Source organism: Cyprinodon variegatus, unplaced genomic scaffold (assembly GCF_000732505.1).
Source record: "Cyprinodon variegatus isolate N-32 unplaced genomic scaffold, C_variegatus-1.0 Scaffold527, whole genome shotgun sequence".
NCBI classification, from domain to species: domain Eukaryota; kingdom Metazoa; phylum Chordata; class Actinopteri; order Cyprinodontiformes; family Cyprinodontidae; genus Cyprinodon; species Cyprinodon variegatus.
In genome coordinates, this window is record NW_015150980.1 from 504,226 (window position 1) to 517,545 (window position 13,320).

The 13,320-nt window shown below is 35.5% G+C and overlaps 1 protein-coding gene across 1 annotated transcript in view; it reads left to right on the top strand.

Annotated features, from left to right (window-relative positions):
- Nucleotides 1-13,032, top strand: part of LOC107095177 — a 20,756-nt gene extending 7,724 nt beyond the window's left edge. The window contains exons 7-27 of the mRNA XM_015391167.1: nt 198-357; nt 1,391-1,506; nt 1,625-1,903; nt 1,997-2,092; nt 2,210-2,369; nt 5,072-5,187; nt 5,346-5,624; nt 5,720-5,815; nt 5,940-6,099; nt 8,134-8,249; nt 8,376-8,654; nt 8,744-8,839; nt 8,958-9,117; nt 10,518-10,633; nt 10,759-11,037; nt 11,128-11,223; nt 11,336-11,484; nt 12,307-12,409; nt 12,503-12,603; nt 12,683-12,820; nt 12,957-13,032. Coding sequence (XP_015246653.1) covers nt 198-357; nt 1,391-1,506; nt 1,625-1,903; nt 1,997-2,092; nt 2,210-2,369; nt 5,072-5,187; nt 5,346-5,624; nt 5,720-5,815; nt 5,940-6,099; nt 8,134-8,249; nt 8,376-8,654; nt 8,744-8,839; nt 8,958-9,117; nt 10,518-10,633; nt 10,759-11,037; nt 11,128-11,223; nt 11,336-11,484; nt 12,307-12,409; nt 12,503-12,603; nt 12,683-12,820; nt 12,957-13,032 — 3,171 coding nt within the window. The remainder of the gene's footprint in view (nt 1-197; nt 358-1,390; nt 1,507-1,624; nt 1,904-1,996; nt 2,093-2,209; nt 2,370-5,071; nt 5,188-5,345; nt 5,625-5,719; nt 5,816-5,939; nt 6,100-8,133; nt 8,250-8,375; nt 8,655-8,743; nt 8,840-8,957; nt 9,118-10,517; nt 10,634-10,758; nt 11,038-11,127; nt 11,224-11,335; nt 11,485-12,306; nt 12,410-12,502; nt 12,604-12,682; nt 12,821-12,956) is intronic.
- The last annotated feature ends 288 nt before the right edge of the window (nt 13,033-13,320 follow it).

Consider the following 13,320-nt stretch of genomic DNA (forward strand, 5'->3'; position numbering starts at 1 on the left):
TCTCTCTCTCTCTCTCTCTCTCTCTCTCTCTCTCTCTATATATATATATATATATATATATATATATATATATATAAAAACACATATATAATTTGTTCTGTCCTGGCCCTAGCCAAATTATATTTTCTTAAGTATGACAGAAGTGTTTTTTATTTGTTGTTGTTTTTGCTTGTTTTTTATGAATCTGTTATTTCTAGGCTGGATATGACACAGCTTATTCCTGTTACCACTTTACCATCTTTGGATCACACTCTCATAAGACAATTCCAAATATTACAGTTTTAAGCCTCGGTAGTAACATCAATCTATCTGGTCGCTGGGCTTTCCGTGTAGATAATGGTTCAAGGGACTGCAATGGTAAGACGAAAACATCTCCAAATCTATACTTTTATAATTAGACCATAAAACTATTACACTGAATTCTAAACAGCTGTTTAACTTTCTCTTATTTTGGAGCCCTTCTTTGGGGTCTTACATAGCACAGCAATTACTTATGGGTCTAACCCTATGCTTATGAAATAACTATGGTAGCCTTTTAGAATAAGATGCAAAATATTCTATAAAAATGTCTTTAACTGCTGATCTGAATAGTCATTACACCAAAGAACTACCATGGCTTTTTAACTAAATTTTAAATATTACAATAAAAGTCTCACTCTGCATATGAAATATGTAACTATTAATCTCATTATAAAAACACTGTGCTATTTAAGAACTGAAAATAGATTTTTAATCACTCAACTTTCAAACAATATATCTCAAACACAACTATGACAGATTTTAAGAAAATTACATATAACAATGTAAAAAAAATTTATTTGACACAGCAATACAGAACTAAACATTATGAAGAAAGCTCACTTGGTTGTGTAAATTTGACCATGGCCTTTTTAAACACAATCCACTATTCTTTTCATAATAAAAGCCTTTTTTTTCCTGTAGTAAATATATAAATATTATAATGATAAGAGTGGGTGTTAAATAGACAAACTTGTCCTAACCACAACGACGCCTGGTTAAAAAAAAAAAAGATCTTAACATAAATTTACAAATAAAAAATCTTCAGATATGACATACCAGATAATTTCAGAATGTACCTCAACACTGCGACTGGAAATAAACCAGTTTGGAACAAGTGCTAATACGGCCTTTTAAAAAAGCAAAATGCAGAGCACGCATTTTTTTCTTTATTAAAGTATCACAACTCTATACATTGTGCCTTACAATTATTATGGGCCCACTTGGTTTGAAGTTATATAACATTAGCACAATATACATATCATACAGAAATGTTAAGCTTAAGTGAATGTTTCAACATTACATATTGAAAGCTGATTTATGTTTAAAAAACATGGAGGACAATCTTGGTGATCTCTATCCTACTTTTTAGGACCCCTCTACCCAATTGGTGGAACAACAAGCTCTCGGGAAGATGATGGAAGCTCCACACGAATTTCACTTCTTAAAACCTTTAACTATTTTGGCAAATCCTACTCTCAGATTTATGTACGTTCACATTATTTCTTAGACTTTAAGTCCCTTTTCTTAAGTAAAGATATTCAAACATTCAACAAAAAATGTCAGTAAACACCATGATCCAATTTGAGTGTTATTTTATTTGCAGGTAAACCACAATGGACATCTCAGCTTTAAAGAACCATGGAGTAGTTATTCACCAAAACAGTTTCCAATCTATGGAGGAAGAGACATCATTGCTCCTTATTGGACCGATTTAGACAATAGTAAAAGTGGTAACATCTACTATGCTCAGTACACCAACGGCTCTATTCTTCAGCAAGTTACCAAGGACATCAAATTGTACTTCCCAGAACTTAACTTTAATGCCAGCTGGATCTTTATTGCAACATGGCATAAAGTTCCCTATTCTTCAATGCCTAAATCGGTAAGGAAAAATATTTGATTTTATAACTAGAAGGAAGATATAAACTGTGTTTAATCTTCATAGTTATTCTAAAAATTACTCTTTTTTTCATAGCAAACAACCTTTCAGGCAGTCTTGGCTTCCAATGGGAATTACTCACTTGTGATTCTGAATTATGGATCCCTAGCATCCAAACAGGTCTCTCTAGAGGTCAGAGCATCTCAGTTAAATACACCCATATATCATTTGCAATACCTTGTTCCAAGACAGTGTCTTTTTTCTTATTTGTGACATTTTTTTTTTTTTTTACGAATATGTTAATTCTAGGCTGGATATGACACAGCCCATTCCTGTCACCACTTTGCCATATTTGGATCATTCTCTAGTAACACAATCCCGAAAAGCATGTTCTTAAGACTCAAAAGTAACGTCAATATATCTGGTCGCTGGGCTTTTCGTGTTGATAATGGCTCAAGGGACTGCAATGGTAAGAAGAGATCATTACTAAACAGGGGAGTTAGGAAAAACTCCAGTCTGTATAAAAGTGTATCATAGAGGGGCTACTGAAATGGGTGCACAAAATACTGTAAAGTTGTTTAGTTTCATTCTTCCTTTTGAGCCCCATATTAAGGGTTGCCGGAGCACAGTATTAAAGGATGGGTCTGATTCTTTACTTAATACTCAACCTCAACCTTTCCAATTTGGGCACAGAATTCTCTACAAACAACCATTTGTATTTGGACACAGCACAACATTACAGCAAACAATTGAGAACATTATCAACAGAATTAAAATGATTTTGGAAAACTGACCTGAACTGGAAATAGGTTCTATATCACTAATGTGTCAGATGATATTTATATTTCAAAATGAGACATATAATACTCTAGAAATAGAAAATCATATTTGAAACAGCAGAATATTGCAGTACAGTACTAAACAATATAAAGCAAAGCTAAACTGTTAATTTTTTTCTTTTCAAAACAAAACACAAATCCACTAAATAATTCGGTAACATGTTACAATAACCATCATAATTCTCATTCATAAAGGGTAAAGAGACTCTTTAGTCACGATCAACAGAAAGTTTATTCATGTTTTATAATCATTTATAAACAGCATCTAAACCATTTATCAAAAGTAAATGGAACCTATTGTCTTTCAATTTTTATTTAGCCTCAACCTTAACATCAGTGGACTGCCAGGTTAGTTTATCCCTAGCATCGGTTGGCTTTTGGCCTAACCTAATCTGACTTTGATTTATATTGCTTGGACATGTTAGTTTAGCTCTAAGTCTTACATCAGGGAACTTAAGACCTGAACCTTGCCTTCAGGCTTTCAGCTAGCAATGTGTACATTATACTCACTTTAATAAAAATCTTAGAAGTTGTATGCCGTATTTTTCTGATTTAAGGCTTTGGTATGTCTTCATTTTCCCTAGGCATATGGGGGAATATCTAATGTCCCTACGGACAACTTAATTTTCAGTTAACAAGCATATTGTGCTGTTTGCAAACAAGTAAACCTGAAACTTGTCGAATGCCTGATAACTACAGGATTTTTTTGGAGGGTTTTTCTTTTGTTCTTTGGGACAGTATCATCTGTGGAATGGGGAAAAAAACAGCTAGTGAAAGTTTACCAGAAGATTATGAATATATCAAATAACTAGAACTGACAGATATAGTTGTGAGGCAGTCTGTGGCAGTGGGGCTTGAATTTAGAACCTCAGGGTTCCAAGTGCAGTGCCCTAACCACTAGACCACCACTCCCAAAAGCTGCCATTAGCGTGAAGGGTCTTGCCTAAGGACCCACACTGGCAGCGCTTTCCCCCCAGCTGGGGTATAAACCAAGGCTCCCTGTTTGCAGGATGGGTGACTTACCTTTTGAGCTAGCCAGCCACTGTATTTATAAACTGTTTCACCATAGTTCATAAACAAATGTTTTAGAGCTGCAATAATGATCAGAACTTGCTCTCTTTTCCTTGTAACATACATAACATCCATTATACCAGCTTTTTGGAGTTTAACCTCTTGATACTTAGGCCTATTCATTTTTCATATGCAGATAACTCTGCAAAAGCCATAAGAGCATGTAGTGAGTATCACTCAGTATGTATGTGTCTAAACTTTCACCTTTAGCAGTAAGTATAAGTTAGTTTTTGATTGTTTGAATTAGGCTATGAAACATAATATATTCATATATATTGTACCTAAAAATTATTAATTCTCATGTCTTCCTTATTAAATTTTTACCTCCAGTAAAACACAAATACTTCCCATAACGAGGACAAAAGTAGTGTTGTAACAAAGACAAAACATTAGCTGCATTCCGCCTCAGAATGCAGGAAATAGCATTTTAGAGAGTCTAAATTTCAAATATCTTCGGCAGAGAATATCCTCAGACCTCCCTTAAATGCTCATTACTGAGGTATGAGCCGCACAGCTACTGAATGCCGCACAAAGCCTAAAGATGTGATGCACCAAGGTGTACACCCATTAAATACTTCTAGCTAAAAGCCTGATTGCCTTAATTTTCATTTAACTTGCCCTGTCATGTAGGACTTACCCTTCAGTACCCCTTAATACAATAATAAATTATCTATTTACCTCTTATAGAAGGTTTAGATTCAGTTTATAAATGAATTAAATGAATCAAAAATAAATAAACTATCTGTTAATCATTGTCTCTTAAGCATTTATAAATATTTGATGGTTGTTTTAGCGCTTTATGCTATATTCACCCATTCACGCACACACTCACACACTGATGGTTGCCAACTGTATTTTAGCCACAGCTGCCCCTGAGCTAACTGACAAATGTGAGCCTGCCGTACACTGGCGCCACTGGGCCCTCTGACCACCATCAGTAGGCAATGCAGGTGAAGTGTCTTGCCCAAGGACACAATGACACTGAAAGTCGGCGTCTGGGCTCGAACAGACAACCCTCGAATTGCAGGAAAAACCCATGTACCCAATGCTACTGTCGACTTAGCAGATAATTTCAGCAGTGCCTCATAAGTATCACTGGACATAAACTAGTTTGGAACTCGTATGATTATGTTATTTGTTATTTGACATTAGCTATGTATATTTTGTACAGAAATTCCAGCCTGAGTGCATCTTTCAACTTTACATATTAAAAAATGAATACTGTTTCAGAAAACATGAACACAATCTTGTTTCTTTTTAGGACCCCTCTACCCAACTGGTGGAACAACAAGCTCTCCAGAGGATGATGGAAGCTCTCCAAGAATTTCACTCCTCAAAACCTTTAACTATTTTGGGAAATCTTACTCTCAGATTTATGTATGTTTAAATTATAAATAATAAGGCAATATACAAACTTTGTTCAAAAAATATAAATAAACACCATCATCTTATTTGGGTGGTATTTTATCTTCAAGTAAAAAAAAAAAGAAAGAAAAGAATAAACAGCAATACATAATTTGTAAGTTGTTTTTCAGGTAAACCACAATGGACATATCACCTTTGAAACACCATGGAGTAGTTTTTCTCCAGAACAGTTTCCAATGTATGGAGGCAGAGACATAATTGCCCCTTACTGGACTGATTTAGATAACAGTAAAAGTGGTAACATCTACTATGTTCAGTACACCGACGGCTCTATTCTCCAACAAGTTACCCAGGACATCAACATGTACTTCCCAGAACTTCACTTTCATGCCAACTGGATCTTTATTGCAACATGGCAAAAAGTTCCCTATTTTTCGATGCCTGAAACTGTAAGGAAATCTATTTGATCTTATATTTTTAATGAAAAGGTATAAACTATGTTTAAACTCAATATCCAAAATTTAAATTACTCTTTTTTTCATAGCAAACAACCTTTCAGGCAGTCTTGGCTTCCAATGGGAATTATTCATTTGTGATTCTAAATTATGGATCCCTAGAATCCAAACACGTCTCTATCGAGGTTAGAGCATTTCTGTCAAATGCATACATATTGTCTTTGCTTTACTTGGCACTGTCTAGAGTCTGTTTCCTGAAGTATGGCTAATTTTCCTTCTTTTTTTTATTTCTGAATTTGTTATTTCCAGGCCGGGTATGACACAGCCTATTCCTGTCACCACTTCACCATTCTTGGATCATTCTCTAATAAAACAAAACCAAATATGACACTTTTAAGCCTTGGTAGTAACATTAATGTAACTGGTCGTTGGGCTTTCCTTGTAGATAATTTTTCAATGGACTACAATGGTAAGAAGAACATATCATTAATATGTATATATCTTTATAAGGGTTAAAACATGTATTAGGGGAATCGGGAAAAACTAGTGTGTGTCACATGGTAGAAAATAAGCGCCATTAAATTTGGTGCACTTATATCACTCAGTGCACTTTTTTGGGTCTGACCCTATACTTAAAGGGGAACATCGTTTTTTGTTTTTTTTTTTTACATTGGGCCCTTGATTTTACATTATTACATCACGTTCTACTCACCCATATTAGTTTTGTGTCATTTGGAGCTGTTCTGAAGATGTAAAAAATATAACCCCGGATGTTTGGGGGACAGTGATTCGCATACATGTTATGAATGCTGGCGTACCATAAAGAATAAATTTGAACAGTTCAGTTTGTGCCTTCAACTTGTTGCCCAAAGGAAGACATTACTTGTATATAACAAAACCGAATATCTTTGGAACGACTCCAAATAACACAAAACTAATATGGGTGAGTATAACGTGATGTAATAACGTAAAATCAAGTGCCCAATGTAGAAAAAAAATGGCGTTCCCCTTTAAGACCATGCCAACCATACCAGCCTTTCGGAATTACACACTACAAAAAACAATAACAAACAAACAAACATTATATTCTGAAATTACAAATTATAACTGTTATGTTTATAATAGTGTAGGCGACTATCATCCAAAAATTAGTTGCTGAGAGGAGAGCAGGGATCTGTTCAACACGCTGAATCCAAGGAGGAAACATAAAGCTTTACTGCAGTTAGGGATGTTTATTGTACCCTTTTTCTGTGAAGCATTGTACAACAGGTAGATTTGCAGACTTATTTTGCTTTAAACTTGCGGTCAACAGAAATATTCGCACCCTGCCTTAGCTTCTCTCTGAATCAAACAAACAGCCCACAGAGCAGATCCAGGTGATATTAATTAGACAATCACTCAGCTCCAGCCACATGCCAACACCCACTTATAGCTCCACCCACACATGCCCATACATACCTTTAACACATGCACTCTAGCCTTAGAGACAGGACAAAAATGCATCATTGCCTCTACAATAGAGATACAATATGATTTAGTAACTTGAAAGGGATTCTATACCACTATAGGACCAGATGATATTTCTAAACAGCCATTACAGACCTTCAAAATAAGACATACAATAATCCACACAAAAAAACAACAATCCTATTTCACACAGCAGATTATTGCAGTACAGAACTAAACATTATAAACGGAACTCAACTGTTTCTTTTGATTTTTTTTTTTCGGCCTTCTCCAAATACAATCCGCTATATATTTTAAAATAAAAGCCTCACCTTTATGCAGTAACTATGTAAATAATATGCCTATAAAAGTGACACAGTAGGATTTAGGAACTGGAAATTGGTAATACTTGCCTTTGGCTCTGACCCTTACAACACAACTGTGCCACACTGTCAAAGTTGGAGCACAATACTCTTCTTACTAAAAGCCTTTTTATATTGCAGAACAATATTACACAAACAACCAGTTTTGGAAAATTGACCACCATGACAGTTGAAGGACATTCTATTGGAAGTTCCTTTTTAAATAAAGCCTCTATTTTTAGTACTTAATTTGTAACTATTATGCTGATAAAGGAATACAGTGTGAATTAAGTGTTGAAAATAGATTCCTTGTTAAATCCTTGCCCTAAAGCTAACCATACTGTTTTAAGAAAAAAAAAAAACATACCCTACATATTAAAAGGCCAAATATGACCAAACAGATCATTTCAGAAAATGCTCGCCACTATGCCTGGAAATAAAAAAAGTTTAGAACGCATGCTGTTATGATCTTAAAAAAAAACTAAACCGTGAATATTTTTAAAATAAAAGCATGACTTCTCAGTGTATTGGTCCGTCAGAATCATGTGTCTAGTTGCTTTGAAACTATTTTACATTAGCACGATATATTTTGTACAGAAAAGCCATAGCGCTTGTATCAATGTTACAAAATGAACACTGTATCATGTTTAAGAACACAGGAAGAAAATCCTGGTGATATCTGTTCTACTTTTTAGGACCCCTCTATCCAATTGGTGGAACAAAAAGCTCTCGAGGAGATGATGGAAGCTCCGTGCGAATTCCCCTCCTCCAAACCTTTAACTATTTTGACAAATCTTACGCTCAGATTTATGTACGTTCACCTTATTTCTTAGACCTTAAGTCACTTTTCTTTTTAATTAGCAGGATATAATTCAGACATTCATCCAAAATGTAGACTACACAGCAAAACATAATTTGGCTTTCGTTTTATTTGCAGGTAAACCACAATGGACACCTGACCTTTGAAGAACCATGGAACAGTTATTCACCCAAAAGGTTTCCAATGTATGGAGGCAGAGATATCATTGCTCCATTCTGGACTGATTTAGATAATAGTGCAAGTGGTAACATATACTATGATCAGTACACCAACGGCTCGATTCTCCAACAAGTTACACAGGATATCAACTTGTACTTCCCGGAACTTAACTTTCATGCCAATTGGATCTTTATTGCAACATGGCATAAGATTCCCTATTTTTCAATGCCTGAAACTGTAAGGAAATCTATTTGAAGTTATATTTGAGATGAAAAGACAAACTGTGTAATATTCATGGTCATTTTTAAATTGCTCTTTTTCCCTAGCAAACAACTTTTCAGACAGTTTTGGCTTCCAATGGGAATTACTCATTTGTGTTGTTGAATTATGGGTGCCTTGCATCTAAAAAGGTCTCAATAGAGGTAAGAGAATTTAAGTTAAATGCGTACAACATGTTTTATTCACCTTTTCTTGGCAAGTGTTTACTTTCTAATGTATGACAATTTTTTTGTTTTGTTTTTATGAATCTGTTTTTTCAAGGCTGGATATGACACCGCTTTTTCCTGTCACCACTTCAACATTCTTGGATCATTCTTTGATGATATAGTTCCAAAAGTCAAACTTTTAACCCTTGGTAGTAATGTCAATAGGTCTGGTCGCTGGGCTTTCCTTGTAGATAATGGTTCAATGGACTACAATGGTAAGAAGAACGAATCACTAAATATGTCTTTATGAGTATTGCAAATTTTATCAGGGGAATTAGGAAAAACATCAGTCTGTGTCACATGCTAGAAGGGCTATTAAAATGGGTGCACTTCTATCACAGAGCCCTTTCTTGGGTCTCACCCTATACTTAAGACACAACAATGCTAGACTTTCAGAATAAGACACAGAATACTCTAAAATAAAACCCTTTATATTTTGATATGTCAAAAAATGACAGCAAAGACTTTAAAACATTATGAAGATAATTCAATTAATTTTTGGTAACTGACTAATATGGTATTTTAAACAACCCAACTCGCTGTAAATTCTAAAATAAAAACCTCACTTTCCATATTCAATATGTAACTATTTAGCTTATTACAGTGATGCAGTGTGATTTAAGAACTGGAAATAGGTTTTACATTACCACTGTGTCAGATGATATATCTAAAACACAACCTGACAGACTTAAAAAATAAGACATAAAATACTCTACTAATTAAAACATCATATTTGACACAGCTGATTGTGGCAGTACAAGTCTAAACATTATAAACATAACAACCATTTTTTTAATTAAATTTCCCCATGGCCTTTCCAAAAAACAATCCACTAAATCTTTGAAAATAAAAACCTTACTTTTTCAAAGTAACTATATAAATAATAATAAGCCTATCAGAGATAGGTAGTGTGATTTATGACATTACATGTGTAAGTATTACTTTTTGGTCTGACCCTATCCTTGCAACACAACCATGCCACACTTTATAAATTAGACAATAATACTGTTCTTCATAAAATACTTTTTACCTTGCTAATAATTATAATAGATAATTACAATGTGGGCCTCAGCAGTATTGCCTGAACTCAACCAGTTTTGGAAAATGGATGAGCATGGCAGCTCAAAGAAGTTGAATTTGAAACTCTTTTTTAAATAAAGTGTTACCTTTTACTTTATGTGTAACTATTGCAGTGATAATAGAATGCAATTTGATTTAAGCATTGAAAATAGATTCCCCATTGTCAATGTGTTAAATCAGTGCCATAATTCTTACAACTTAAAAAAAAAACACACAAAGACCTAACATACCCTACAGATCGAAAGCCTTCAGATAGGACTTAGCTGATTATTTCATAACATGCCCAACCACTACGCAGGAACTCATACTGTTATGGCCTTTTAAAAAATGAAACCACTCATATTTTTGAAATAAAAGTAGCAGCACTTCTATTTGTCCCTCAGAATCATGTGTGTCCAGTTTGATTGAAACCATTTTACATTAACAGGATATATTGTGTTGAGAAATGTGAAGCCTAAGTGAATATCAACTTTACTTATTGAACCTGTTTAAGAACACTGGAGGACCATATTGTTGATCTCTGTGTACTATTTAGGGCCCCTCTACCAAATTGGAGGAACAACAAGCTCTCGAAAACTTGATGGAAGCTCCCCACAAATTTCACTCCTCCAAACCTTTAACTATTTTGACATACCTTACTCGCATATTCATGTATGTACACCTTATTTCTTAAATTCTAATCACATTTTCTATCAATTGTTTGGACAATAAGGAAATATTCATGAGAACTCATAAATATATACCAACAGCTAATTGTAGTGTTCTTTTGTTTGTAGGTAAACCACGATGGACATCTGACCTTTGAAAAACCATGGAATAGTTATTTACCAGAACAGTTTCCAATTGATAAAGGCAGAGACATCATTGCTCCATTCTGGACTCATTTAGACAATAGTAAAAGTGGTGACATCTACTATGATCAGTACACCAACGGCTCCATTCTCCAACAAGTTACCCAGGACATCAACATGTACTTCCCAGAGCTTCCCTTTCATGCCAGCTGGATCTTTATTGCAACATGGCATAAAGTTCCCTATTTCTCAATGCCTGACACAGTAAGGAAATCTATACGAATTGATATGTGAAGTGAAAATAATAAACTGTTTAGTCATTCTAAAAAAAAAAAAACAATCTTTTTTTCGAAGGAAACAACCTTTCAGACAGTCTTGGCTTCCGATGGCAATTATTCATTTGTGTTGCTGAATTATGGGTGCCTTGCATCTTCACAGTTCCCTGTAGAGGTCAGAGCTTTTAAGATAAATGCACACATTTTATTCACCTTGTTTTGGCCAAAGCCAGCGTCTACTTTCTTATTGACTAATGTTTTTATTTTAATAAATCTGTTATTTCTAGGCGGGATATGACACAGCAGATTCCTGTCACCACTTCACCATCTTTGAATCAATCTCTAAGAAAACAATCGCAAACACCATTTTATTAAGTCTAAAAAGTAATGTCAATGTATCCGGTCGTTGGGCTTTCCGTGTAGATAATGGTTCAAGGTACTGCAATGGTAAGAAAAGATTATTTAATATGCATCTTTATCCTCTATTAGGGGAATGAGGAACAACTTCATTCTGTGTCAGTGTAGAACAGACGGGCAACAGAAATAATGCACTAAATAATTTCTTTCAGTTTTATTGTTCCTTTGTGAGCCCTTTATTGCCCCCAAACACCAGACAGCATTTTAGACGTTGGATTTTAGGCTTAAACACTGCTATAGTCTTGATTTACTCTAGGAAGAGCTGTTGAAAATCAAGCTGTCTTTGGCTGGTCTGATTTTCTTCCCACTTTAGCCCAATAATAGATATTGAAAGGCCTAATGTTCAGACAGTTCAAAAGATGTTCAAAACTGGGTTTTGACCATCTGAAAATGATGGGTTTTGAGCTTTTCCTTTTAAACCCAATGTAGATATCATTTGGATGTAAATTATGTCTTCTTTTTGATGTCTGTTCAACCAATTTTTGCTTGTTGGGTGACGCCTGCCATGACACAGCAATTAATAGTGGGTCTGACCAAAAATTAAGACAACAATTTTAGACTTTCAAAATTAGAAACAGAATACTCTACCAAAAACTCATTGATATTCCAAAAAGACATTTTACAGCCAACAATTAAAAACATTATGACCAGAATGTAACTAATTTTGGAAAATATACTTCCATTGCATTTTACATAAACAAATCTAGCTGTAAAGTTTAAAATACAGCCCTCACTTTCCATATTAAGTATGCAACCATTAAGCTTATATTAGTGATATTGTCATGAAAAGGTATTCAAGGTGAAACAGTCAGTAGGAAAGTTCAAAACATAACTGAAACAGAACAGAAACCGACTGCTGGGGATCTGTGGACCTGCAGCGACTGCAGGGAAAAGAGGGTAGGACACCGCCCAATCGCTTACACTCTCTGGAGGGAGAAACACAGGTAAGTGACCACGATCATCGGACAGAAGATGATTATCAGAGTGAGTCACCTACCTAGTTTAACAGTTCAGTCCATTTTCCGCATGGAAAGCAGTATCCATACGATGGAATGCCGAACGGGATCCAGCATAGAGCCATCCAGGGTGTTCCCGATCAGTGCAGCAACCGAAGAGACGTGACAGGAGACCAATCCAGGTCAAAACCAGATCGTTCTGAGATCCAGCTCGATTAGGGGTTCCAATCCACAAAGGAACAGACAGAAATTGTGTTCCAGGAATCCACAGAGCACTCAGGCAGGTTCAGAGTTCCACAGAGTCTACCAAGGTGTTCACACAGACACGCTGAGCCACAGAAACGTGGGTTCAGATGCGGATGGGCAGGCTCAGTGGTTGAGGGACAGAGACAAGACGAGGTACTAGAATTTCTGCAGAAAACTTTAAACTGGTCTTCACCTTGGAGCCAGGCTTACGGGAATAAAACTAAATTTCTCCCCGTTCTGAGCCAAAACCCTCCGGGGGTTTTGTCTTGTGTCTTGTATCCACAATCAGGATACAAGACAAACACAAAAACCCTCTCAATCCGCTGGCTGCTAGGAACCGGGACATGAACCATGGAATAGATTAAACTAATTAAACAGACAAACTAACAGGCAAAAACAGACAGCAAACAATGATCTGGCCCCGATAGCTCGGACTGAACCGAATATGAAGGGGCAGACGCGGGTGGATGAGATGAGTGATAATTAGAGACTAGGCAAGTTTAGGCAGATGAGTGAATTGAAGAATTAAGACCAGCTATCAGGGCAGATCATGATAGATCATGGTTTATACATGAATGAGTAACTCCTATTTAATGCTTTTTAATGCTCTTAGAAATAATTTTAATGCCATCAAAAAGTACCCATGACTCTCA